The sequence below is a fragment of the Pyrenophora tritici-repentis genome, chromosome 2, assembly GCF_003171515.1.
Source record: "Pyrenophora tritici-repentis strain M4 chromosome 2, whole genome shotgun sequence".
NCBI classification, from domain to species: Eukaryota; Fungi; Ascomycota; class Dothideomycetes; order Pleosporales; family Pleosporaceae; genus Pyrenophora; species Pyrenophora tritici-repentis.
The window spans coordinates 1,640,620-1,667,055 of record NC_089391.1 but is presented as its reverse complement, the minus strand read 5'-3'; the positions used below and the strand labels follow the sequence as shown (position 1 = coordinate 1,667,055).

At 51.3% G+C, this 26,436-nt stretch overlaps 13 protein-coding genes across 13 annotated transcripts; 5 read left to right on the top strand and 8 right to left on the bottom strand.

Annotated features, from left to right (window-relative positions):
• Positions 1-726: 726 nt before the first annotated feature.
• On the top strand, positions 727-1,047 carry PtrM4_061030 (uncharacterized protein; the record flags this gene model as incomplete). The annotated part of the gene is made up of 2 exons (XM_066105524.1): positions 727-774; positions 835-1,047. The coding sequence occupies 2 exons, from the start codon at positions 727-729 to the stop codon at positions 1,045-1,047; spliced, it is 261 nt and encodes an 86-aa protein (XP_065964151.1).
• A 1,198-nt stretch (positions 1,048-2,245) lies between these two features.
• On the bottom strand, positions 2,246-3,954 carry PtrM4_061020 (MFS-1 multi-domain protein; the record flags this gene model as incomplete). Its single annotated transcript, XM_001932853.2, has 4 exons — positions 2,246-2,867; positions 2,922-3,364; positions 3,420-3,673; positions 3,735-3,954. The coding sequence occupies 4 exons, from the start codon at positions 3,952-3,954 to the stop codon at positions 2,246-2,248; spliced, it is 1,539 nt and encodes a 512-aa protein (XP_001932888.1).
• Positions 3,955-4,738: 784 nt separating this feature from the next.
• On the bottom strand, positions 4,739-5,763 carry PtrM4_061010 (uncharacterized protein; the record flags this gene model as incomplete). Its single annotated transcript, XM_066105523.1, has 3 exons — positions 4,739-5,457; positions 5,511-5,701; positions 5,750-5,763. The coding sequence occupies 3 exons, from the start codon at positions 5,761-5,763 to the stop codon at positions 4,739-4,741; spliced, it is 924 nt and encodes a 307-aa protein (XP_065964150.1).
• A 206-nt stretch (positions 5,764-5,969) lies between these two features.
• On the bottom strand, positions 5,970-6,326 carry PtrM4_061000 (uncharacterized protein; the record flags this gene model as incomplete). The annotated part of the gene is made up of 2 exons (XM_001932852.2): positions 5,970-6,249; positions 6,304-6,326. The coding sequence occupies 2 exons, from the start codon at positions 6,324-6,326 to the stop codon at positions 5,970-5,972; spliced, it is 303 nt and encodes a 100-aa protein (XP_001932887.2).
• An 817-nt stretch (positions 6,327-7,143) lies between these two features.
• PtrM4_060990 (uncharacterized protein) lies at positions 7,144-7,773 on the top strand (the record flags this gene model as incomplete). Its single annotated transcript, XM_066105522.1, has 1 exon — positions 7,144-7,773. The coding sequence occupies one exon, from the start codon at positions 7,144-7,146 to the stop codon at positions 7,771-7,773; it is 630 nt and encodes a 209-aa protein (XP_065964149.1).
• A 513-nt stretch (positions 7,774-8,286) lies between these two features.
• On the top strand, positions 8,287-8,667 carry PtrM4_060980 (uncharacterized protein; the record flags this gene model as incomplete). The annotated part of the gene is made up of 4 exons (XM_001932850.2): positions 8,287-8,330; positions 8,383-8,452; positions 8,500-8,558; positions 8,610-8,667. The coding sequence occupies 4 exons, from the start codon at positions 8,287-8,289 to the stop codon at positions 8,665-8,667; spliced, it is 231 nt and encodes a 76-aa protein (XP_001932885.1).
• Positions 8,668-9,324: 657 nt separating this feature from the next.
• Positions 9,325-12,063, top strand: PtrM4_060970 (uncharacterized protein; the record flags this gene model as incomplete). The annotated part of the gene is made up of 5 exons (XM_066105521.1): positions 9,325-10,344; positions 10,414-11,199; positions 11,335-11,660; positions 11,799-11,976; positions 12,061-12,063. 5 exons carry the CDS (start codon positions 9,325-9,327, stop codon positions 12,061-12,063), a joined length of 2,313 nt encoding a protein of 770 aa, XP_065964148.1.
• Positions 12,064-12,538: 475 nt separating this feature from the next.
• PtrM4_060960 (DUF3984 multi-domain protein) lies at positions 12,539-13,603 on the bottom strand (the record flags this gene model as incomplete). Its single annotated transcript, XM_001932848.2, has 1 exon — positions 12,539-13,603. The coding sequence occupies one exon, from the start codon at positions 13,601-13,603 to the stop codon at positions 12,539-12,541; it is 1,065 nt and encodes a 354-aa protein (XP_001932883.1).
• Positions 13,604-14,280: 677 nt separating this feature from the next.
• PtrM4_060950 (phospholipase D1) lies at positions 14,281-20,077 on the top strand (the record flags this gene model as incomplete). The annotated part of the gene is made up of 3 exons (XM_066105520.1): positions 14,281-16,003; positions 16,049-20,018; positions 20,071-20,077. The coding sequence occupies 3 exons, from the start codon at positions 14,281-14,283 to the stop codon at positions 20,075-20,077; spliced, it is 5,700 nt and encodes a 1,899-aa protein (XP_065964147.1).
• Positions 20,078-21,564: 1,487 nt separating this feature from the next.
• Positions 21,565-22,104, bottom strand: PtrM4_060940 (heterokaryon incompatibility protein; the record flags this gene model as incomplete). Its single annotated transcript, XM_066105519.1, has 3 exons — positions 21,565-21,695; positions 21,757-21,896; positions 21,974-22,104. 3 exons carry the CDS (start codon positions 22,102-22,104, stop codon positions 21,565-21,567), a joined length of 402 nt encoding a protein of 133 aa, XP_065964146.1.
• A 244-nt stretch (positions 22,105-22,348) lies between these two features.
• On the bottom strand, positions 22,349-22,849 carry PtrM4_060930 (uncharacterized protein; the record flags this gene model as incomplete). Its single annotated transcript, XM_066105518.1, has 1 exon — positions 22,349-22,849. The coding sequence occupies one exon, from the start codon at positions 22,847-22,849 to the stop codon at positions 22,349-22,351; it is 501 nt and encodes a 166-aa protein (XP_065964145.1).
• Positions 22,850-24,642: 1,793 nt separating this feature from the next.
• PtrM4_060920 (uncharacterized protein) lies at positions 24,643-24,768 on the bottom strand (the record flags this gene model as incomplete). The annotated part of the gene is made up of 1 exon (XM_066105517.1): positions 24,643-24,768. The coding sequence occupies one exon, from the start codon at positions 24,766-24,768 to the stop codon at positions 24,643-24,645; it is 126 nt and encodes a 41-aa protein (XP_065964144.1).
• A 476-nt stretch (positions 24,769-25,244) lies between these two features.
• On the bottom strand, positions 25,245-26,174 carry PtrM4_060910 (uncharacterized protein; the record flags this gene model as incomplete). Its single annotated transcript, XM_001932845.2, has 1 exon — positions 25,245-26,174. The coding sequence occupies one exon, from the start codon at positions 26,172-26,174 to the stop codon at positions 25,245-25,247; it is 930 nt and encodes a 309-aa protein (XP_001932880.2).
• Positions 26,175-26,436: the final 262 nt, after the last annotated feature.

Genomic DNA, 26,436 nt, shown 5'->3' with positions numbered 1-26,436 from the left:
TGTTAGCAATATAATCGATGTCTTTAGTATAACACGTAGCTAGCTTAGGTACTTTGTGCTCGACAACGCGTACGCTAACAACACCGCCGTCACTAAACTCGTCTAACGCTTTGAATTTACAGCAAGCCATCACCGCCTCCGCTGCGGCCCTCACACACTTAACTTAGTTGGATAGATAATTATCTTCGGCTTTGATAAGGACGCGTACAATAATGATCAGGACGAGCACAAAACAGAGGCAGCCTACCTACAAGAATAGCGGCAGCAAGGTCCGCTTAGTGTACTAATCGATATCATTAACTATATCTAAACACCGCAATAATACGATCTTTTTGCCGATTGCTAGCGCCGTGTTAACGCTAAGGCTCCTGACTAAAAGCAGGAAATACTTAAGCTAGTAAAGCTAGTCGTTACGCGCTAGAACAGCTTTCACGACACCTTTGTACGCGCCGCAAAACTCTTGTCAGATATTCACTCTCATCTGGAATACTGATGAAATAGGTAATAATGGTGATGATATTGATTATTGATTGTGTGTTGGTTCTGTCTACGGTTGTGGGCACACCTGGGGGGTGCCAAGCCTTCCTGTGATCCGATTGGCTCTCTCAGATGCCGGGTCGCGCTAGTCTAACCCAGCGTCTGTACGCTCTCATCTTCAACAGTGCTATTATCTGACAACTCTATAACGCCGTTGATAAGTACGCCTAAAGCCACATTAAAAGGACGATGGGCGCCGACGCGTACGCGCGTAGCCGTAATAATAAGCTTACTAAAGTACTAGCTTAGATGAGATCTAATAGGCTTACGGCTAACGATTAGGCGGTAATAACCTAGTATATATTAGTGTTGAAGCCGCTAAAGAAGGCGACAAAACGGCTTGAAGCTCGCAGTAAAGCTGGCCGTTTCGGCGCGATATACGAGGTTATACCTGTCTTCGAAGCTGTACTTGCCGTGTACGAGCAGCTACTTAAAAACCACGAAAGCGTTAACTATAATGCCAATAGCGCGCCAGAAGATCACCTTCCTATTAACCTACGCGCAGCTTAGGCAAAGCTTAACGCGTATTACACTAAGCTTAACGAATCACCCGCATACTTTGCCGCTACCTGCCTCTACCTATACTACAAGAACTACTGTGAGAACAGCTGGCGCGACAAACCGAGCTAGCTTAAGGCAAACAACGCTGGGTTAAAACAACTTTAGGCGTTCTATAAGCCGCAAATACAGCGCCAAAGTCGCCCACTAGTGTAGCTCTTAAGCGGTATTAACGACGCCATTAACGCGCTCGTTAATGCGGAGCCTTATGGCATTGTTGAGGTGACAGAGATGGATGAGCTGGAGCGTTAGCGACGGTTTGAACTCCGCTGGACGCAAGAGCAGTTCGAACAAGGTAGTAATCCTGTTAGCTATTTGATAAGCCTACGCCTAAAGTATCCTAACCTAGCGCGTATGGCGATCGATATATTAATAATACTAGCCTTAAGTTGTGAGTGCGAGCGGCTGTTCAGCGAGCTCGGTGATTTATTAGAGCTAAGGCGACGCAAAATTAGGTTACAACTGCTTGCAGCAATACAGTGTATACGAAGCTGGCGCGACGCTGGCTTTAAGCCTCTATCTGATTACAACTCAGGCGATGTAACTGACGCTAAGGTAGCTGCAATATACGAAATATGCAAGTGGGACAGCGAAGCTTAGTAATATATACGATATACGATTAGATCAGCACCTAAACAGTATCAAATCTATCAAACTTTTAAACAAACGGCCTCCTAAAACACTATCAAACTAAACAACTTAAATACAATCTTAAGTTTTGTACAAACAAATCAAATCAGCGTCCAAAGTTTGTTTGATTTGCTTAATGACAAGTCTGCCCGCACAACACTGCAGTTACTTAATCTTTAGAAACAACTCGCCCTATGAGGGGTTCGAAACTCTGTTTTTGCTATATTGTTTTTTAGAGCATTGCTCAATCTTTTTGTGCTCGCGTACCTTGGAGTTATAAAACAAGACAGCTAAGACCTAGGTAGTTCACGTGCTTATAAGGACCCACTGTTAGCCTTACGCTGTTAGTCTCCGGCGCGTAATCTCACCGAGATACGCATCTCGATCTCACAGAAGGATGGATTTAATACAAGGCTACTCCTTGCTAGCTGCTGGAACCACGTTCAAAGATTCGGTTATCCTGGTACGACAAACTCTATTCGTACTTATGCATTGCAATTTATACATGCTTGTAGGGTATCTACAAAGTGTATCTATAGAAAGGGCTCTTGTCACCCAACAACAGTAGCTCCTCCTCGCTGTACCTCGCGCGAACAGCCTCCTCGCCATGCTCGGCAATCAACTCATCTCTCTTCCTGTTCTCCTTTGCATATGCCCACCTCAGAACTAGCGTCATGAGGATGGCCAGGCAGCACATGGCCAGACTGGCGCTGAAGCCAGTCTGATACTTTGGCGCTTCCCTTGCGAGGTAGATGTTGCTACCCATGATACCGCCCATGTTTCCAACGGAAATTAGTAGAGCCATACCGACAGCGCGCTTCGAAGATGGCGCAAGGGAGTTTCCGATCCAGGAGACAAGGCAAGTGAATGGGCAGTAGAGACCGCCTGCAACAGGGAAGAGGAAGCCGTAGGTGATACCAGGGTAGTTTGGCTTCGGGATGGCTAATTGCGCGATGAAACCACATACTGCGATGGAGTATCCGGCGATAATGTACGGGGAGCGCTTGCGAGTCAAGTCGGAGGCCCACGCGAAGAGAATGGTGAGAATGGCGGCGAAGACGTAGATTGGAATGGTAAGAAGTTGTGCGTTGGCGCTGGTGTAGCCTAGGCCTTTGATAACGGAAGGCACAGTCGCTGTGAATCTGATTAAAGTGTTAGAATCTGGGCGTTATTCGGCGTTCGTGTGTAAGACTCACCCATATACTCCCACAGTGTTTCCCCAGAACACAACCGTCGCAGCCCAGATCTTCCAGTCTGAAAGTCCGGCCAGAATCTGTGCCTTTCCGATCTTGTCAGCGTTGGTGGTTCGGCCCTGTCCGGATCCGGAATCGTCGGCCAAACGTGAAACGAGTAGATCACGCTCTGGCTGGGTAAGGAATTTTGCGGTCTCTGGACTATCTGGCAGAATCTTCCAGATGAATAGAGACAATGCGACTGGAATAAGTCCCTCGAGAAGAAAAATCCATTGCCAGCCGGCCAGTCCAGAGCGGCCATCAAGCTTCTCGATACCGTAGGCGAGCAGACCACTGAAGGCACCAGCAAGAGACGCAGCCACGTAGAAAACAGCCATACGACGCTGGAGTTCGAAGCGACGGTACCAAAGTGTGAGCAAGAATGTAGCGGCAGGAAAGAAACCAGACTGTGTATATGGGTAAGTATGTTGTCGATTTTGAACCATGTGCACTTTTACGGACCTCTGTAACACCCAGGAAAAATCGACCAGCGAGAAGACCGCCGTAACTCGATGTCAGCCCCATAAGAGTCATGACAAGACCCCAGGAAAACATCAAGATGGCCATCCAGTGACTTGGGCGCATCATCTTCAAGATGATGTTACTTGGTACTTCGAGCAGAGTGTACGGAACAAAGAACAACGTAACGGCAGTGTTGTATTGTATGCCGTTCATCTTCAAATCATCTGTCATACCAGCGATTTTCGCATTGCCGACTACAGCGTGTTAGTACTATTCGAGAAATGGGCTTTTTGAGGAGGCTAGATGAATACATACTGTTACTGCGATCAATAAATGCGACGAGATAGAGCAGAGAAAGTATAGGAACCAATCTCCAGTCAACCTTCCTCAAAACGCGGGCTGCCTCTCTTTCCTGAAGTTCAACGTCCTGCGCCTCGATCTCGTCTGATGCCGAGGAGTTTGAGATCTTCTCGGCGACATTCTCGGCGCGTTGATGCTCAGCCGTGAGCTTATCTTCGTTCATCGCTGTCGCCATGATGCTTGACAGTAACGTTCTGATGTCGCGACGAATTGATGGGGGAGGGCCGCTAGTAGACCAAGGGCGACACTCCACGGGGCCCAACACGCCCTTAAATTACCTGTCCGGGAGAATGGCAAAGGCCGATAGTCATCGCCAACGGCTTACCTTCCTGGGTCATAAGTCATGTATGCCCACTTAAAACCCACCATGGGCCTCCCTCACCGTATCGCCACTGACGTGCGGAGTCGGTTCACAGACCTTCTTGGCTATCTGGGGTAAGCAGCCGCTGTCGCGGGGTAGTTTGGCGGAATTGGCGTTTCCTCGTGTGGATCGATCTGCATGACGTCGTGACGTTTGGTTCGACAATCTAACATGTGGCAGACGCGACTAGAGATCTAACAGGGGGCGCAATTGCCGATCTCAGAAGCCGCGGACTTTGTTGAAAGGCCGGTGGTGTTTTTCCTGTAGCGAGCTGCAGCACCTGTCCTCGGCACATAATCGGCGATAATAACCGAGAATTGGCTACGGCTATTGCTGAAGTCGGGGTTTGCGCCGTCCTTTTTCTATGCGATTGTCGTACGTCTTTTAGACACTTGGCTGTCTTCGGTTGCTGATAGTTATGAATCAGAGCGATGGGATATGCCATCAAGTGTTGGTTAACATTTTCAAGAACTCTGACGACATTGGATGTAGATTCTTCACTTGGGTGTATTATAGTACATTGATTGATCACTACCTAAGTGCTTCTGTTCAACTAACTTAATCACACACCCAACGCGTGTCCCTATAAGATACATACTCAATGCTGTTCAGGCCTGAGCTCAAACTCAATTTTGGCTGGCGCATTCAAGAGAATTTGATCGAAAAACTCTCTGATTGCGAAGTACCAAGTGAGGCTGTTGGGGATTGTTGATGAGAGCACAAAAGTGACGAGGTACTGATTGGGTCGCGAGTCCATCTTTTCTATCCTGCAGCTCTCCATCATTCGTAGCAGGATGGAAACCCCCTGATTACACGCGTAAAGACCATTGCTAATGATCCATAGAGGTCCCTTTGCCATCCTGTCATGACAAAATTGGTAGAATAAATTACTGATAGACACTAAGCGGGTATCGGATGGTAACAGCCCATCTGCAAGGTTGCTGCGAGCAAAGAACACTTGAAATGGCAGCTCACTCCAATCAAGAGTGATGAGGGACTTAACCTCGAAGCCCGGTGGCTCGAGCGTGTTGTGGCGGAGACCTACGACCAGATCGATCATGGTCTGCATCATGTTGGCATCCTCTAGAGGATACAAGGCCAGGTAGGCAGGAATATCGGCAAAATGTATTTCATGCTTGTATGTTTGCGTGTATAAGGGGAGGAACTCGTTTCGGACGGCTTGACTGACTTGGGTAAGTCCAAGATACTGGCGCTGAAGATCAGGAGCACCAAAGTTGATATTGGCTTCCTTTAGTCGTATTACACGCCCGTGGGGTTCGTCTAGTGTGGTTAATTCGTATATGAGATTTCGGAGTTCTAGTTAGACGTTAGTGGATACCAAGTAGATCTTCTATCGTGTGTTACACTACCTCCTGACAGATCCATAAAGCGGAACGGCGTATTGTCCTCTTCAGACGCTTTTTCTTCTTGTGCAGGCTTTGGCGTAGAGTCGCTCTCGGCTTTTTGTTTATTCGAGACCGGAATTGTAGCTAAACTTGCTCCATCTTCTAGCTTTAAAGTATCATCGGGTGTAGCGCTATCGCGGTTGTGCTTCATAGAACTGCTAATCATCAATAAAGCGACACACATAAATACACGATATACTCACGTCTTAGGTCTCATGTTGTGGCTAGTTCAGGTAATTAGGCGAAAGGTAGATAAGAGATGATGCGGGATTGAGGCTTTGCAGCGCGGAGATACATACTCCCTAAGCCGATACCGTACCGTGGTTGATGTACCAGTCACGCATAAGGAAAACACTAATTACGCGAACAATTTCATGAAAACACATCAATTCCCTTCTTCTTCCCATCTATATACATGTGCAGTTACAGTATCCCAATCGCAATATCACCTTTGATCCTCGCAATGATTCTAATGTCCGCTTCCAGATCGAGCTTGATGTGCACCTTCAAACTTCCTTTGACGTCTTTGCCGTTATCGAGCCCAAATCCCTCTTCGTCTTCCTCATCATCCTCGCTGTTACCCTTACCCTTCTTCTTCTTGCTTTTCGACTTGGGGCCTGTCGGACTTGTTACGGAACCCATGGTTGAGCCAACATCGGGAAGGCTCCGACCACCAGAAGCGTTTCCATCGGTACCAGTCAAGCTACTAACATATCAGTATTTGCACATCGGATGTTGAAGTCATGGGATCAAGTACTCCTTTGTTGCGCTGTCCGCCATCCTGAATTCAGGTTCAGACCGAGGTTCGGAAACAGGCGTGAGTGGTGGTGTGAATGGTAGAGGATGTTGTGGTAGAGGTAGAGGCTGAATTAGAAGTGGTGTCTTAGCGTTCTTGCGCTGCGGATGATAGGAAGACCACGCCACTGCTTCGTAGACGTGTTCGTAAAGAGATGAGGGGTTTGGGATAGGGAAGTGCTGGTTTGCGCGAGTGCCTCAGCTCATAAAGGCCCCCGAAAAAGCCACCAGACGGACATATCCGAAGCTGCCACATGTATTAGAGCAACTGCATCATTGATCTACGCAGTCGGCGAGGTGATCTGCGCCGGGAATGGTGTAGGAATGGCTTCTGTACTGCAAGCGATTCGAGTATCCTTGCGTCAAATGCACCAGTCCAGTGAAGTGGCCAGCTAAAGCAGTCGCCTCGACTTTGTTTTCTCGATGCAGTAATATAAATTTCCCAAAGAAGCCGACGTCTATTCGGCGACCCGCATTATGAGGCTTTCTTTCGTCACTGTGCCGGCATCGTATTGATCATGTCGATCATGCTGACTCAAGCGGAGCGGGAGACGGAAGCTACCTGTCTGCTGCGCTTTTGATTGGCCTATTCAGTCGTCCACCTACAGCCGCATCGTGATCGGCCTCGATTCCCGTCATAGTACCTTTGGGAGATGCAGGCTGCGATCGGTACCTATCTGTTTACGTACATTTACAATGCCGGTATTGGATCATGAAGCACCATATCCTCAACTAAAGCAAACACCCAGCTACAATTCCGGTCCTGAAGGCTCTCCCGAAACACTGATTGCAGACAAACAAGATGGTGTTTGGACTTCTCTCTCTTGTGGGCTCAGTTCCCCTAACAGTGACGTCTGTTCTAGCAATTCAAAATCAAGCCGAAAACACGAAAGATGCAAGCACCGATGCGGAGTGGAAACGCGACAAATGCCATATGCGGTGTCGCGCGACTACGAGGACTCCAGATGATCGCCAAGAACTGTTCAAAGATAGCCGCATTGTGCTTTGCGGAGGGCGGTTATACGTTCAGCTCGCAACATACAAGGGTCCGCATCATCATCCGTTCTCTGGCTACTACCTCCCATTTCCCAACTCGAACTTTGAGGGAATCGTTTCTACGATATCGAATGACCCGCCACAGCTGAACTGGGTATATCTCGATACCGACTCAGACATCTTCCAGATCAGCCATGGATTGCGCGTGGATGCGGAACAAGGACAGGCAGGATCTTGGGGCGCTCGTGTTTGCCCGAATGGCGAGAAGCGATTCCTATTCAACAACTGGGAAGGCTTCATTGCGGTCGAGAGCGAGGGTGAGCCGGACTTATGGAGACTCTGCTATGATAAGTTTGACGATGGGCTGAAAGGGAAAATCCGTGCAGGCCAGCGGACCGTGGAGGTAGAATTGATACGCGAAGAGATGGAACCTTGATGCAATAGGCTCATAGCCTTAGGACAAAGCGTGAGGCTTTGGAAACATCATCATGTGTGGGAAAACAAGGGTGCCCTGGTATTGGGCCATGTGTGTGCCTTGTTTGCTGGCCGCCTGTGTTTTTGGAACCAAGTTCTGCATCGAGATGAAGTTGCCCACTGTCGCGGAGGCTTGATAGGGTCTTTGCCAACAGCCCGCCACACATGCATCATGCTGGAGTTCGCGTTTATTATGACCAGTTTTGCAAGCAAGGAAAATGTTAGTTAGCATTAGATGGGGTAATTCGTGGAAATGCAGGAAGAAACACAACAGGGTGGACGCGTGTCTCCGCGGATCGCGCCTAATGCAGATGACGTAGCACCAAAGTTAGCGCAACTTCAGGCGTCAATCGTGATTTCAGCCTTCCCCGAGACATCTTCAACCTTCAATCTTCAATCTGCGCATTTTCAGCATTATCCATAGGCCCAAGCAACATAAATTCTTTATCTTCTTTTGTCCAAATTTCTAGCCAACATGTGTGACTTCATTCCTCTACCTGTGTGCTTTCAGTGCGGAACGTATGACCACCTGAACATGAAAGTCCACAACACCAGCTAAACATATATGCAGCAATCAAAACCCGTGTCATTGTAAAGTTATTGGTCCTACAATTGGATTTGTAGTAACAGTTGGCATGGCGGTAAGGACCTCTTCCACTATGCGCCAGCATCGACTTATACCTTCCAGATCTTCTGCTGGCCAGCGTCACTCTTGTGCTGTTGCTGCGCAACTGATGCTGGAAAAAGGTAGGTTCTCTACATATACTTCATTATATATTGCGGTACTGACTACAACAGCATCCTGGCTGCACCCGTCGACACTGGAAACGCGATTAGCAACGCAATACCTATATAACACCAACGGAATGACATGAACATGCGCCAAACCCCTTGTTTTACTTAGCTCTCTTGACATTCTTGCTCGAACCTCTAATACTTCTCATTTCACCTTTGGCTAAGCGAGAAATGGCGGACTTCGAGGACGAGCTGGCACAATGTACTCGATACCCGACTACCAATGGATCTGGTCTTCTTCAATCTTACCTCTTTCTTCACCGCCATTTGGACTGGTTGATGCGAAGTGTACATGTTCTGCTAAAAGTGGGGGTCCTTGGGTGTTTGCTGGATGTTGCGCTTGCGCTAACACGTGATAACGCGTTTGACCCTTACTACGCACACTCACACTGCGCGATATGTTAGCCGAGCTAATCCTTGCAGGAATCGCCACTGGGTATACATACAGTTCAATACAATCTCTGTGCAATCGCTCACTCTCCAACTGTTCACACATGGATCCAAGCCCACTCGAGCGCGCATAGGGTTCCAAGATTGTAGAGAACAAGGTTGAAAGCCTTCCAAGGTTTGCCTGCTATCTGCACAATCTCCCCCTTCGCGCACAAGGTGAGGATCTAGTTGTTTACACGCCAACAAGAGACCAAATTGTTTGCACAATTACCCGTATTGTCTCCTCTAGTTTGCATACCCGAAGCGCAGGCTCACACCTAGGTACTCAATGGCCAACACCGCGATGGAGTTCAATTGGAATACGGACGGTGATTCTGCGACCTTTGACCATCCATATTTACCCTTTGCAGTTTATCCTCCTATGGTCGGTGAGGTCATTGGCTACGAAATGGCGCGCAATGAGCTAGCGCACACTGAGATGATGCACCCTGAGCTGGCACCATGGACCTTAGCGGAACTGGATTACGCATACGACGCGCAAAATGTTTGCCCTAACGAACGAATGGATGGCCAGTCATATCCACTCGACTACTACGCATACAGCTCCCCATTCGATGACAGTTGGCTGGATGGCCTGCAAGAAATTGAAGGGTTTGAATGGGATACTGAAAAGGACAATGAGCAGCACTTCTGTGAAGGGGAAGATGATAAATTTCCAGCCGCCAGGCTCATTGACTTTCCAGATAGAACATTCGCGGTTGTCGGCTTAAAACATTGCGAAGGGACTGAGTTATTCCTCGAGGAGGACTCACCCCTTCTGGACAAGAAGATGGATGGCCAGACACAGGTGCCAAGTGCAGTCACAGATACACCGTTTGAGACCACAGCTACTACTGAGGCTTCGTATACACCTCGCTCACCACCTTGGATCTGCAGCCCAATTCACAGGTCCTCTTCAACTCATACCACCACACATCTGGAAGCCGAGCCGGACGATGAAGCAAGCATGACAGAAGGTGGAGACTGGAATCGCGATGCCTCCTATGACGTGCTCATGGAGGATATCCCGATGTTTCCTGAGTTCGAAACCCCAACTACTGCCGAGACACTGGAAGATGCGTACACCACTGCGGTAGCATCACAATCATCAATTGAGGATTCGGTTATGCCGAGTCCTTCGCAGACGAAAATCGCCCAAAAGGAAGATCAAGGCCAAGTCCAGAATGAGGAGGTTGGACAAGGCAGCCCAATGACAGGTGATGCGCACCCAGAAGACAAATCGCCTGCCTTAGCACAATCACACCCCGGAAGCAGCCTAATCGATAATACACTGCAGGCTAGGTTGAAAGTAAGTATGCCTATAGATTTGGAGTTGCTGTCTAGCTTTATGAAAGAAAGAGAAATAACCAGTCCACAGTTGTCAGAGGACGTTGCACATGCAGATATGGAAGCTTGGCAAGCACAGCTACAGGATGCTGCCAGGAACACATCCGCCGAAGATCTTTCAATCCGAAATTCTCCAGCCCACCGCGAGCATAGCGTTGAGCCAGACCAGGCTTGGGCTGTAGAGACGAAAGACATGCTCATGGATGCTAGCTCTACACCGGCTCGTACGTCACCAGAACAGCATATTCATAGTGACACGGTTTTACTGCCGTCGCCTTTTCAACCCGAATTGTCCAAAACTACCAACCCTCGCAAACGTTCAATGAGAGCTAGAAAGGCAAAGATTGTATCAGAATCCGATTATGATGCCCCGATTAAGAAGAAAGCTAGAAAGTGTGTATCTACAAACGGTGTTTCTACTCGCACCAAGAAGTCGGGCAAAGGTTCCAAGGAAGCGAAGGAGCAAGAGGAGCTCCCAGCTATGATGGAAAACGGGCCAAGCATGGTGAAAGAATCTCTACAGCTGCATGAGATCACAGAATCTCAGGCACCGTTAACGCAAGGTAAAAACGCCCTGAGTCTATCAAGTTTGGCATACGGACTATACATTAAACCCTTTCTAGCCACTCCAACCCCACTCAGAGAACGCTCCAAAACGATGACCTGCAACATGGCGAACGGCTTCGAACAGCAGGAGTCGGGCGAGTACCCCACGATCATGAGTTACATATTCGGACGGGCGCACCCGGAGATGGACCCCGATGTCGAGTACTTCACCGACGTCGAGAGTCTCCCATCTCTCGGCGATCGAACTCCCGTTCAAGTTCTCCTTCCCAAGATACAGAAGATGCCTAAAAAAGCACCTGCGACCCGCAAATCGAGGAAACGCAAGGCTAGTTCCATACAAGAGGAGGATGAACAGGAGGAGGAGGTCAAGTCTGCGGTCCCACAGAAGATGCAGCCGATCGTGCGACGCAGCGTTAGGCAGAAGACGCAAGCTAAGAGGCAAGATGAGCTGGTTCCCGAAGCTTCCGACCCCAAGGCCAAGGCTGGTAAGAATTCCAGTAACGGTCTCTCGTCTGTGCCGTCCACACTTGTGTTGCCTATGATGACTTCTCTCGACCAGAATAGCCACGAGGACTACGAGGAGGTCAACTACGATGAAGTCAACAACGATGACGAACACGACAGCGACTACAAGTCCCGTCCCAAGCGCAAGTCCAGGAGAAACCCCAAGGAAGACAACAAGCCTACGACTAGGTCCAAACAGCCTCTGAAGTCCAACACCAAAGCCAAAGCCGCTCCCAAAGCCACCCCCGAACCCGAACCTTATGCGGAGAGCAAACCTTCAGAACCCCCTCGCCGCATCTGGAAGACTAAAGCTTATGGTCGTCCCATAGTTCTACGTCCAGGAAGGAACAAGTATGGGTTTTTGACTCGAATCACACCAACGCTTGTTCGGAAGCTCGATGATCAGAAGGTGGATGGGGAAGCGGATGAGGAAGCGGAGGAAGAAGTGGCTGTTGAGGTGAACAAGGGCAAGTCTAACGCCAAAGTCAAGGATAAGAAGGTGGTTGATGCAGAGGAAGATGCGGTTGTTGAGGCGAACAAGGGCAAGACCAAGGTCAAAGCCAAGGGCAGGAAGCGTTAGAGAGGGTAACGCATGCTGGGGACTGAGTGAGTGGATGGGATAGGGATGGCGACTAAAATTTCACGTGTATAATAGATCAAGCCAAGAGCTGCCCAGATGGACTTGATGTAAATCCTTGGGGGTGTGCATCTCCGACATGAAGGAGAATTGACACATGGCAAAGCAGTCATACCGGAGATATCAGGAAGAATGTACATTATATTCCCACAACGGTGGATGAATGGTTTTAGGAGAGCTACCCCATCGGAGACAAAGGTACGTATTTAGGCAGCAATGCTTAGCATTACGTGCACTACTCTGTATGGGGACACATCTTCTGCATGCTACAATACAAAAACTCGATAGAAATATGCCCACCTTCATCCTCCGTGCTTTTCGCTGACTTGTCTCACACTTTGGTCGTGAGAATGAATATACCAAATGCTTTCATTTAACTCCACTCTATCAATGTAAACCATATACACTACCTAATATCTACAACGAAAGAACCGTGTCCCTAACCCATCTATATCTTGCTTGAAACCTGACCGCCATCCCCATCTTTGGCAAGAATATCACAAAGCCACTCCGCAGCCTTATCAGCCATGGGTTTAGGAAACGCATGCCCAACACCATCAAACAGGACATCATCAAAGCCAATATCCAAGCTAGTGTCTTCAGCCAACACACGCTTGAAGATGTTTAAAAAGGGTTTGCCAGCAGCATACGGGACTAATTTATCAATCTTGCCACTGAGGTTGAGTATGCGTTTCCCCTGTAACCGTTCCCTCATCAACTGTTTCATTCTATCAAGTTTAGCCTGGTCTGGCGGTGTGTCGTCGCCCACGGGGTTAAACATGCCAGGGAGGAGCAGACCAGCGGGGTCATATTGTGCAATGGCGTCCTGCAGGGCGAGTGGGAAATCGGGGGAGCCAAGGAAGGCGCAGGCGGGCGGCGTGGATTCAGTGTAGGTTTTCCTTTTCGAGAGGCGAGCGCGGTCCGTCATTAGGCGTGTGTAGTCTGGGCAGCCGATGCCGACGACGCCGGCGGTGATGCGCGCGTCGCCGAGTAGACAGTGCCAGGTCGCGTGACCGCCGAGCGAGATGCCGAGGGCGAAGTGCTGGGTAATCTTCGGGGATTCTCTTGTGGTGAAGATGTAGGATTCCAGGTGGTTGATGAGTTGCGAGGTGTCGTTTGCGGTGCCATGATAGCAGCCGAACATGTCTTGCGCGTGTCGCTCGTTGCCCTCCCGCCATGCTTGGTTGTGCATGTCGTCTACTTTGCGTGACCCATGGTTGCGCTGGTCAAAGGCAGCGGCGATCAGACCCTTTGGGTTCTTGCCTGCGCGACCCTCTTGTATGCGCTTGTTCCATGATGAGATGACGCGGCGAGCGATGGGGGCCATGGTTTCTTTGGTCTGCAGACGCGGGTTGAGAAGCCATAGGCAGGCGACCGAGGAGACGGACGATGGCAGCTGATCGAGGCCATGAATATCCACGAGGATGCCGGCGATTGTGAAGGTTTGCGAGGATACGGGGAGGTCGGTGGCGCTGAGTGTGCCGTTGAGGGGGTTGTTGGTCGCCGCTGCCATTTTTGAATGTGTCGTGTGCCTAGAAAAGTGAAGATTACGACGAATTAATTATTAGCAGGATGGCGAGGGAGAAGATCAATGTCGTCGCTGCTCAAAGTCTGCGCATTTCGAATACGGCGGGGCTAGGGTGCCTGAAACCGAGGTATGCTCACGCGGCGGACGGGAGCTGTGAGCTCCATGGGCTCAAGCTCCTTGACGAGACGGACATGACGTGTTCAGTCCGCGGAGATGTGTTTCTAGTGCAAATACATTCCATGGCGTGCACTCGAGGACATGTTCAACATGCAGGATAAGCTACAACAGACGATGATGCGGGCACGTCGAGAAGGCGGGACCCCCTGACGCCAGTTGTGTTAGCGTGAACGGTGCGCCGGGGAAAGCACATGGGAGATTGCTGCACCGCGCACAGCGCAAGGACCCAGACAATCATTATACCCATCACAGCTGCGCCGCGTCTACTCTGGACTAGCCACTGACATCGGAGAGAGAAAAAGCCATCAAGATAGCTGGTAGAGGAAGACGTTGTGTCGTTTACTAGTGACAGTCTCTCAACCATGGTTGTGTAAACTTGGCTAAACTTGCCCAACCCCGACCTCAGCAGAGAGGGACACGACATCTCTGCATACGAGACGTCAATATCCAATCGCTACCCGTCAGCCCAATTCACCCAAAACTCCATGGCCGGCTCAACCCACGGAGACGGCCCGCCCGCGGCTCGCAGTCCGCGCTCCAGATCGCCTGTAGGCACAGAAGACTCGGGTCGACTGCTGTTACCGCTTCGACTGGGGCCAAAGAACGAGACACAGGATATATACAACCCCTCCCCTTCTGACAACGCGCCCAGGATCATGCGGTCTGCCGCCACAGGCTCCCCCTTGTCGCCCAAAGAGCCTGGTGAATTTCCCTTCCATGCGCCAGGGAATGCAAATGGAGGCAACTATCTCACTGAACAAGCCTCTGAGGTCCCCATGAGGGCCTCGAAGCCGTCCTCGCACATGTCCAATGCCTCATCGAGCTCCTACTACCCACCCTTTGCCCCCGTATCCCGACACCCTACCGAGGGTGAGCTTTCAGACGTCCCGAGAGAACGCAAGAGCGTTCAGTTCGCCCGTTCCGCCACATTCACATCCGAGCAGCCAGGGGGAACATCACGGCAGCAGTCATGGGAGGTGGACGAGGGCGATGGCAAGGGCAAGGAGCGGACACAGGCCTCATCACTCATGGGCAAGTTGCGGGCACTGGCATCGCCATCAAGCCACGGCCGGAGTATGAGTGCCTTTGCTGGAGGATCCTCTGGCCCCGAGGGCGTATCACCCCACGGCCAATTGTCACCCACATCCGAGTACGACGAGCTGCGATTCGAAGGTCACGATAGCGAAGCCGACGCCGATGGGGAGTCCAGTGCAGGCGAGGGTGCGTTGAGAAGGCCCAGGCAGAAGAGGAGGAAGAGCAGCCGGCGCTGGTTTGAGGGCGAAGTCGAGGGCACTCAGACGGCACCTACAACCCCCAAACAGACCGGCTTCTTCTCACGAGACACACGAGACTCGCCGAGCATGACACCCACCTCGTCGCGCCCGGGCTTCCTTCGCCGCTCCACCATGGACGATATACCCGAGAATGAGCGCCAAGGCTATTCAGAAGACGAGGGCCGCTCTCGTATAGCAAAGGAGAGCGCTTGGAGTCGTGGCCTGCACAGTGCTAGGGGGCTTTCATATGGCGGTCTGCGGAGACACGACCCCAACGCCGACGAAGAAGGCCAGCAAAGCAGACCCACCAACCTGCGCAGCCTGACAACCTTCAGGGGTGCCGCCGGTGATGGCCAGCCGTCGCCGTGGCGGATGCGCAGTGAGCGGACGTCAAGTCTGAGTGCCCAGAAGTGGAAGTCCATTAAGCAGAGCCTCAAGCTTTTGGGTAACCGTCAAAAGGCTGAGCGTCAGATTGATCACGCAAAGTCTGCTGAACTCATGGCTGAACTGCTCGCAGGAGCGCCCGCAGCCTTGTTCCTTGCCAGTATGTTCCAGCGTGACGAGCATGGCCACAAGCGGATACCTGTCTTGTTAGAACAGCTCAAGGTCACCATTACCGATACGGACCGTCCCGCCAGGAAAGAGGGTGATCGTCACACGGCTTTGCGCATTGAGCTGGAATATGGCAGTGGTCTAACCCGCATGAAGTGGGTCGTCTACAGGAGTGTCGCTGACTTTGCCAATCTGCATCTCAAGTTCAAGGTCCAGGAGAAGCAAGACGCCTTCAGGAGTCGTCCCGCGAAGCGAGAAATCAAAGACAAGACTGCAAAGGACGGCGAGAATGACGGGGAAGAGGAAAAGGAGGACCCGCGTACAAAGCTACCGCGCTTCCCTAGAAGTGTGTTACCCTATCTTCGAGGTCTTCGTGGCTATGGTATCCTAGACGACGAGGAAGAAGAGGAAGAGGAAGAGACTGCAGTTGGCGGTGCCGCCAGTGGACCCGACGGCGATGCAAGCGCTACCGAACGCCCCGCCAGAGCAAAGCGAGGCAAGTCGTCCTTCCTGGGCCGCAGACAGTCAAGCGTGAGTGGTAGTCAGGCTCAAGGCGCCGTTGGCGGACTCGCAACAAGACAAGGTAGTTTTGCGGGCACCGTCGGGCAGCCACTGCAAGCAAAACAGAACCATCACGAACGACAACGGAAGAAGCTCGAGTCTTACCTGCGAGGACTCATGACCTACCTCATTTTCCGTCCTGACAGCAACCGGCTGTGCAAGTTTCTTGAGCTCTCTGCCCTCGGTGTCCGATTAGCTGCTGAAGGCGGCTACCACGGTAAAGAGGGGTACATGATGATCAAGTCATCCAAGGGTGTCGACAATAGGAAAGGCTGGACCAAGATCGCCCTGATGAATCGTCATTGGCCAAAGTGGTTCCTTGTTAGGCACAGCTACGTCGTCTGCGTAGACTCTCCCGAGGAGATGAACGTCTACGATGTCTTCTTGGTGGATGCCGACTTCAGTCTTGAGTCCAAGAGCGGCAGGATACGGGATAAGAAAGCCAGGGACATTGCGAGTGAAGCAAAGGCATCCGCGACTGGTCACCACCAGCTGAAGCTTGTCAATGCTGAGCGTAAGATGAAGCTACTCGCTAGGAACGACCGTATGCTGCAGCAATTTGAAGAGTCAATCAACTTCATGTCGCAAAACACTCTGTGGTCTCAACGCCAACGATTCGACAGTTTTGCTCCAGTGCGCAAGAAGATCTACGCCCAGTGGCTGGTTGACGGTCGCGACTACATGTGGAATGTGTCACGAGCAATCAGCATGGCTCGAGACGTCATCTACATTCACGATTGGTGGCTAAGTCCTGAGCTCTACCTCCGTCGTCCAGCTGCCATCAGCCAAAAGTGGCGGCTCGACAGACTGCTGCAACGCAAGGCGCAGGAAGGCGTCAAGATTTTTGTGATTATGTATCGCAACATCGGTGCCGCCATCCCCATCGACTCTGAATACTCAAAGTTCTCCTTGCTCGATCTTCACCCCAACATCTTCGTACAGCGCTCGCCAAACCAGATCCGTCAAAATACGTTCTTCTGGTCGCATCACGAGAAGATTTGCGTCATCGACCACACCGTTGCTTTCTGCGGAGGTGTCGACTTGTGTTTCGGTCGCTGGGACACACCACAGCACGTCGTGGTAGACGACAAGCCCACTGGCTTTGAGCTCGACGATACCCCGAAGGACGCCGATCACTGTCAATTGTGGCCGGGTAAGGATTATTCCAATCCTCGTGTACAAGATTTCTTCGCTCTCGACAAACCCTATGAAGAGATGTACGATCGCGCGAAGGTGCCCAGGATGCCATGGCACGACGTCGGCATGCAAATCGTTGGCCAGCCTGCCCGCGATCTGACCCGTCACTTCGTCCAGCGTTGGAACTATCTCCTACGCCAGAGGAAGCCTTCTCGACCTACGCCCTTCCTCCTGCCACCGCCCGACTTCAACCCAGCTGACATAGAAGCCCTGGGTCTCGATGGAACCTGCGAAGTGCAGATCCTCCGTTCTGCCTGTGCCTGGTCTCTGGGAACTCCCAACAAGGTCGAGCACAGCATCATGAACGCATATGTGCAAATGATTGCCACGTCGGAACATTTCGTCTACATTGAGAACCAGTTCTACATTAGTAGCAGCGAAGTGCTCGGCACCAAGATTGAAAACAAGATCAACGACGCAATCGTCGACCGTATCAAGCGTGCGCACGCAAATGACGAAGACTGGAGAGCGTGCATCATGTTGCCGTTGATGCCTGGATACCAGAATACTGTCGATGAACAAGAAGGTAGCAGTGTCCGCCTCATCATGACGTGCCAGTATCACAGTATCTGCCGTGGAGAAGGATCCATCTTTGGTCGTCTGCGGGCTGCTGGCATTGAGCCCGAAGACTACATTCAGTTCTACGCTCTGAGGTCATGGGGCGAGGTTGGTCCGAACAAAATGCTTGTCACGGAACAGCTCTACATTCACGCCAAGATCATGGTAGTTGACGATCGAGTTGCTATCATCGGATCTGCAAACATCAACGAGCGGTCTATGTTGGGTTCACGAGATTCTGAAGTTGCAGCCATCATCCGCGATACTGAACTACTTGACTCGTACATGGGTGGTCAGCCATACAAGGTCGGCAAGTTCCCCCACACCCTGCGAATGCGTCTCATGCGCGAGCATCTCGGCATCGATGTCGATTGCATCTCAGAAGAGGAAATTATCAGCCAGATGTCCGATGATGCCGATAGTGTCGGCTTTCACACTGAGTCATCTGGGCCTGGATCGCCGACAGCCCAGCGCGCGACTGAACAGAAGCTGGAAGAGAACAACTACAGAATGCAGGATGAGCTTATAGAAAAGGCCGAAAAGCTGCACAGCTTCAACCACGACTTCGACTGGGCGCAGGACCAGAACCCTCACCTACATAATAGCAAAAAGCCTTCCGCGGATACCCGTGTACAGAACAATACCGCGCATACCAAGGACGTTCGTGGCGAAGGGCCCGACCACATGCTCGAAGTTTCACAGCACCGACCGGAGATATCTCAGGGCAGGGACTCTTACATTGACGAGCACGGCCACGAGAAGCTTGTGACGGATATTGCTGCAGAAGGCCATGCGGCCACTCCAAGGAAGAGTGGCACACTCAAAACACGAAAGCGTAGTGGTACCACAGGTACTCGGCATAGTACAACTAGCGCGCAGACAGACGGAACTGGATACGCTGGTCTTCCACCCCCCAAGCTTCCGCGTATGGATACGACGAAGCTGGGTCTTACACAGCTCAGTCAGCTCCCTGCACTGCCAATCTTGGACGATACCGATATCGGTGGGCCTCCTGCTCTCCAACGCAGCTTCAGTCAAGGTTCGTCCGCTGCAATCAACCCTCTTCTCTCAGAGATGCGACGGCCCATCGTCACCGAAGACTGCATGCGCGATCCCATCAACGATAGCTTCTTCCTCGACACCTGGCACCAGATTGCGGAGAACAACACCAAGTTGTTCCGGCAAGTCTTCCGCTGCATGCCCGACAACGAAGTACGAACATGGAAGGAATACCAAGAGTATGCTGCCTTCTCCGAGCGCTTCACCAAATCCCAGGGCGGCGACAAGGGCCAAATGCACAAGCAGCAAGACGCACCCGGTACCACCGGTCCACCAGGAACAGGTATCACCAGCAAGCTCACCTCCACAGCCGGCAACATGGGCAAGCAAGTCGGCGCCCTCGGCGAGAAGCTCAGTGAGAAGATGACCAACAACTCCGATGGCAACCGCGGAGGTCCCCAAGGCGAGAACACGCACCACTCCAGCATGGGTGGCGTCGAACAATGGGCCGAAGACCAAGAACAACGCGTCCAATCCAGCAAACTTGCCCCTACCGCTGCTGGTTCTCGTCAAAACCTCCACCTCGACACCGCATCCGGCTCCACACTCAACGAGAAGCTCGCCCCCGAACCCGCCGACGACGCCGTCGTCAGTCCCATGAACCCTGGCCTCCCTGAAAAAACCTTCACCTTCCCCGCCCCTCCACCCATCCCCTCCGACTTTGCCAGCACAGACTTCGCCTCGCATCCTCCACCGCAAACCTCGCACTCGATGCGTGACCGCGGCCGCCAAGTCACTATCTCCGAACCTGTTGCTCATCCCAATCAAACGGGCCAAGCAACAGGAAGCACGCCCAATCGCTCCAACACTAAGCGCTCTAGGAGACGCGCGACGACTAAGAGCTCGAATAAGACGTTCAATGCGACGGATGCGGATATCATGCTTGATAAGGAGGATGCGAAGAGGTTGCTGGAATTGGTCCAGGGACATATTGTACTTTGGCCGTATGATTGGCTGGAGAGTGAGGAGAGAGGCGGTGGGTGGTTGTATAATGTGGATCAAATTGCGCCGTTGGAGATTTAGTAAGTGGTTATTCCTTGTTTTGCGTGGGGATGAAAGCTAACCGTTTTGCAGTAATTAATTGGACTTGAGGCTTGAAGAGATACTACCGTGGGGTTGAGAAGGGGGAGTTGTATAGATTGGCATACTTGCGGGTAGTGGTGAAGATGCTGATACCGCTGGGGTTTTGTCCATTTGTCTGCGTTTTGGGGTTTCTCTTTCCCTAATTCTTGGCAGTTTGTCTGTCTGTCTGTCCTTGTTTTCTCCGTCTTGTCTGCATTGTCATAGGGTGGTGTGGTGTGGTTGGGGGGTATCTAGATGCATTGGCCCGGGCGTTTTTCCTCGTTCTTCTTTTTCTCTCTCCCAACTAGAACTGTTTCTTCCCTTTCTTTTCTGTAATACCTATACTCACACCGCGCTTGTCTAGCCTGTCTGTCTTTCTAGTTGGTCCTATTACTGTCTCTATAGATTTCCTTGTTATTATCATCATTATTTTGTATACAAAAAAGGATAAATAGTAATCATTGGTGGTTGGGTAATCGTATATTCGTATATAGTCGTCGAGCGCGGAATAAGAGATGTGTATACTCGCCGTACCTAACCCTATCCACATCCACCCCATCTCACCAACTTCCATCCACTTTAAACAAATACAAACCTCTCCAGCCCCTCTCCTTCCTCTCCAGTCATCCCCGCACGCCCTTCATTACCCAACCTCTCATAACTCGGCAGCTCTTCCTCTTCTCGATCCCCCTCCACCCTAGCAACAACAACACAATGAAACGCCTCCCTACTCACGTCCTCCCCACAAGCAGCTCCACACCCAAACCCGCCTTCCTTCTCACGCGCCATCAGCACCAACGCGCTCAACTCCCTCCCCTTCGCATGCTCCACATGCTGCGGCGTGTCGAAAACAGCGTAAGAACCACTTGTCTTACCACCCCTAATCTTCACTTTAACACCTTTCTGCCTCGGTGGAAACGCCTCCACATCGCCTGTAAAGCCCACTGGAACGAGTACTTCAAACGGCACGCGCATATTCAACACCGCTGAACGTACTCCACCAAACGGCCGCTTTTCGTCTTCCAACTCGACCTCACAATCGTCTATCTGCGCCAGTGCCCTCCACGTCCCGTCGCCGTGACTTGCACCAGGGACGAACACGCCAAACGGGCCGTCCATGCGTGCCCAGCTCCAGCTGGGGGCGCGGTAAGAAGAGGTAGCCGTGGTGGTGCCGATGGCTTGCCACAGGAGACCTTCCAGCAAGGATTTACGCCAGAAACCTGCGATGCAGGTGTTTGGGTATGTGGTGACGAAGGTGGCGGCGATGTTTCAGAGGGCGGGGGATTTGTGTGTGAGGTGTAGGAGGGAGAGGCGGGAGTAGGTGTTTAGGATGTAGTGCCATGTGAGTACCATGCGTCTAGTTGTTGGGAGATTGTGAATATGGTGGTGGTGGTGTTGGAGGATGGAGGATCGGGTAGATGGGGGTCGCTGCGGCCGGGGGAGTAATATCCGGTTTCCGTTATGAAGTGCAGTGGCATTGGTACATGACTTCTTTTTTGCAGATATTTAGGATTCGTGGGGCGAATATGTGTTCTTGAAGGCCCAGGCGTGTTGGCTTAGTGGCTCGGGTTCTAGGAGGTCGCTAGGTCTGGACATGGTGAAGTCTTCGCGAGAGCCGCGGAATGCGTGGATTATACCTGTAAGAGGGGGGTTCTTTGGTAGTGGTGGTGTGGGGGAAGGTATAGTATGTGGGTATACTTCGCGTTGCGTTGAAGATGGATAATCCATCGTTGTCCGTTCCCGAGCCCGTGGCAGCAAGGACAATGTATGTGTTTGAGTAGACAGATGTGAAGCGAGGGGAGTCGCGGGGCCATTCTGCGGCGTCTTCCTGGGATATACTGTTTATGCGTCAGATATTGCAAAAGAGTAGAGGAAAAGCATGAGAGGTAGGCATTCCGGGGTCCTGAGAACTCACCATAGCTTGTCGATCCAAAGGTAACGTAAGTCTAGCTTCCTTGCAACGACAATCGTGTCTTGGTATGTCTTCTGTAGTTTTTCAACGTCAATACCGTCATTGTGTTCCTCAAAACTCGCGCTGCTCATCATGGCATCGTCACAAACATGGCTGAGTGCTGCATATCGCCCTTTTCCATCCTGGCTTTCGTACAAGCATACACTGTACGGTTTGGAACTTTGAATTTCGAGTACGCGCAAGGGAAGCGGCGCTGCTTCGACGTGACAACGTTCATTGGCATGTTGACCATCGCAGTCGTGCACCCACGTGACGCAATGCTCTAGTACGTCCGACGAGGAACTGTGGATCTCCCGGCCTCTGATCAGCGCGCTTAACTTAGAGGATCGTTGTCTGTCGCAACACATTAGCAACGAAATCCATGACAGAGTAGTCGGGCAGCGTACAATCAACACACAGTCCCACTGCAGCGACGACCCAAATACGATACCATTGATTCAGGTCCCCTGAAACCACCAGAAAGTCACCCGTATCCCTCTTTCCCCTCACTATCCACATCCGCCAGTCTGGTCCCTTTTCCGTCGCTGTATCTGTTAGCTCAGTCATAAACTCCGTAACCTCGTGATGAACGACGCCCCAGATCTCGCAAGAGGCAGCGCTGGCGGCGAGATCGGCAATAGACTGGTGGAATGGAAGACCTAAGGGTTCGAGTTCAGCGGGTGTACTGGGGTCTTTTCTGTAGAGGGCGCCAAGGCGTGAGCTGTATATATCAATCTGAGTGGGATAAGTACGCAAGGGTATGGGGTAGGCGTTGTAGTCATCTGATAGTTTGGGAATGTTGAGGATGTCTAGGGACTGGCAGAGGCGACATAACGGCATCTTGGTAGAATATTGGTAATTAGATGGTCATGTTCAACTCAAAATGAGATCTTAAGTTGCAAGGGGTGGCATAATGTAAGCTGAAGGGTGTGCAAAATCGACATTCATTGTTAGACAACGTCATGATGGTGAATGACCAAGGTGGCGAGCACATATCAAAACTCGTTGTGATGGTGTTGGATTCCTTTGATAACGCGACACTATTGGAGCTCTGTTTTCGAATCTTTCGTCATTGGGAAATGTGATAGGTCGTGATCGAGTCGTAGAGCGCTGCTGCCTTCGGGCGTAGTGAGGGGCAGGACCAAGTATAACTTCGTTCAGACGGATATCTATACACATAGAATGCGCAGCGTGAAGGAAGAAAAACTATACACTTCAAAAAAAAGTGCCACTTGATGCTGTGGTATGGCGATTGCGCTTTCGCTGCTCTCTATTATCTGGTTGAGAAACGGCCTGTGCTGATGCATATTCGGGGGTTTATTATCAGTCCGATACGGCGCTTGTAAGCATGTACATAGAAGCTATTATGCTTAACTTGTGTTCATGGATAGCATCGTCGTGGAATTGATGGCAAGCACAAGATATGTTTTGTGGTCGGGCTGTAAGCACCCTTCAGCCAATAGAATTTCTTGAGCAGAGTTTAACATGGGTTGGACTTCTGATATTGTTGAGTGGAACGTCCGTTGTAAGTCATTGCTGAGCATCATGGGAAGATTACAAGGGCAGACGAGCATTTCGAAGAATCCATTCGTTGAGGGCCAGAGGGTTCGGTCAGACGGTACGCTAAAGACGTCACGGTTCTGCGAGTAAGACATCTGTCCTTGCTTCGAATATGTGATAGAGGAATGCAATCGATTGAGCGTTAATGATGAGAGCTTCGGAGTTCCGCTCTAAGGGCATTTTGGCTGGCTTGAAGGACCCGCTGCTTACTAAACTTCAGCAGCGTCCTCCTTCGCCGCGAAGCAAACGCAGAATCGCGAAACCCATTGTTGGCCGTCTTTCTGCTTACTCGGAATTCACTCCGTACAGGAATGGTAGTAGATGAACCTACAGTATTACGACACTGTCGATCGAAATAAAAACCGGGCGGAAAACCCCTGCAAAGTTTCGCACGTCGTGTCGCAGTTTAGCCCAGCGCAGGGTCAACGAAAGCTTCAGCACTCGATGCTCGCAAATTTACTAAGTTTGTTTGTGGAAACATGTGCGGCAGTGGTAGGCGCCGGAGATGGACAAGTCGGTGTCGTTCACCGCAATGCAGGCTGAAGTGAAGCTTGCGAGTCCAGACAAGGGACAAGTACATACGTAGTGTAGGTCTTAGTCTCCGAGAGCTGCCTGCAACGTAGTCCACCAATAGCTTCGGTCATGATAAGAAGTGCGTCTCGTGAGCGTGTTGGAGTGTGTTGGGATCAGCCCTCGCAGCGACAGGCTTGATGCAGCACACGGCGGGCTGTTACCCCAATCAAAGCCAAAAGCCATGCCGAACTCGTGTCGCATCGTCGCCCCCAACCCCAAGTCCCAACAAAGCCAGGCTGGCCATGCCCCTCTCAACTCACCCCGAAAGCTGCATACCTCGCTCTTCAGGTTAAGCACATCCTTGTTTCAAGCTTGTGCTTGCGGCAAATGCGTGAATCAACTGAAAGGTCAGAAGCCGTATCCGGCCGGACATCAGCGGGCCAGTCTCAGACCCCGCAGACGATGCCGGTCTAGACTGTTGTTTGAGACGTCCCCAAAGGCGAGCTCTACCGGTAATGCCGAAACTGGAGGATATGGATGTAGGTGCGTGCGACTGTCGCCTAGGCAATGGTGTCGGGGGTGCTGGGCGACGCGTTGCGCGCGACATGTTCGCGTTGCTGAGGAGCGGTATCTTCGGCAGCGCTTGGAGCGTAGGCAAAGCCGTGCTTGATGGCGCGGGTTGCCATTTTTAGACTGCAATCTACGTCGGCTGAGCAGAAATGCGTGCGCGGAGTCGAACAATCAAGGTCATTCGACCGGTATTGCTTTCTCAAGTTATCGTGGAACAAGCCACGTTGTGCGACGAGGGATAAGCAGAATTGGAGGCTGACTTCACACCTTAGCCATCACATCACATGCATGGGTGGAGCTATATGTGAATGTAGATCATAGTTTCATTTGTTTGATGTCTGGTGTGTTTAGTGGCACTGAGCTGGAGCGATCAAGAATGTTCGATCAAGCTGTCGCAGCAAAAGCATAGCAATATAATACATGTCAAATCAGTCATTTCCGGTGAGCCATCCGTGACCACCACCGAACGCCGAATCGCCGAAGAAGGAACCACAAGTCGAAAGCGTAAATCAATACAACCGGAGACGATAACCGATAGATATTTTGTTGCCATGTAGTGGGAGAAGACCGAGAAGGAATTGCTTGAGACGCGTTACATCTCCATTGCATCCACGTCCGCAGCAGCCATGGGAATGTCGGCGACGGGCTGGGAAATGGACGCCGCAGCAGGCTCCGGAGTTGGAGTGAGCTGGCGAGCATTGATGCGCTCGCCCTCGACGCGAGGAGTAGATCCGAACATGAGGTTGTTGACTGTTCGCTCAAGCGACCACCCTACGAGCTGGCACCACTGGAGGCTGTCCGAGAATAGCCAGTAGCCTTGGACGCCGTGTTGTTTGGCGCGTACCAGGTAGGCATTGATCGACTCCTTCTCAAGCATGACAAGAGCATCAGTGAAGTCGAAGTGACGCTCAATTACGCGCGCATATGCGCGTGCTGCATCGCGTAGGTTGGGGTTGGACATGACGTTCTTCCAGCCTACTCCGAGGGCCATGATGAGCTTATTAACTGTAGTGCCGTTGTCGTCGATGAGCTCTTCAGTCTTCTGAGCGTCCATGTCGTTGAGGGAGGGGATTTGGATATTGGCAGTTGGGCTCATGCGAACTGATTTGCGCGAGATGGCAATAGGACGAACAGCTTCAGCTTTCTCTTCCTTCTCGATTTTCTCTTCGTACCAGGTGCCTGATTGAGACTCGGCAGCCATTCTGTAGCCGGGCTCTCCAGGGTAGATGAGGGTCATTCCTGGGCCGTACACAGGCTCGGCCTTTGGTTTCGAAGGCGATTGAGTGATAATGGATCCGACAGGTAGGTTCTCCTCCGGTTCGTCGACGTCGGCAATGGAACGTTTGCGCCCAGCGGTGGCATTGGAAGTTGCGGCTAGATAGTTGAGCGATGGTGGAGTAGGGTATTTGGGACGCATATTACCCATTGGTGATGAGGCGCTTTGGTGATGTGAGAAGTAGGCCTGCGGTTGTTGGGGCGGCAGGACCACGGTTGGCGATGAGGCGTAGTAGTTCAGACCCATACTGTAAGTTTAGTAGATTAGAATGATACAAGGGTTCAAGGATACAAATGTCTGCCAGGTAGTCTGGACAGAAGATGAGCAGCACACGACGACCTTGCCTGCTACTAAGAGCAACGACGATGATAGAAGATGATGAAGCAGATGATGGGAGTAGAGTAAGGCGCAAGTATGATGGATGATATGAGGTTAAAGATGAGTGAAGATTGATCGAGGTATATGGAGCTCAGGTGAGGAAGAGCGAAAAGGTGGAATGTGAGGGTTG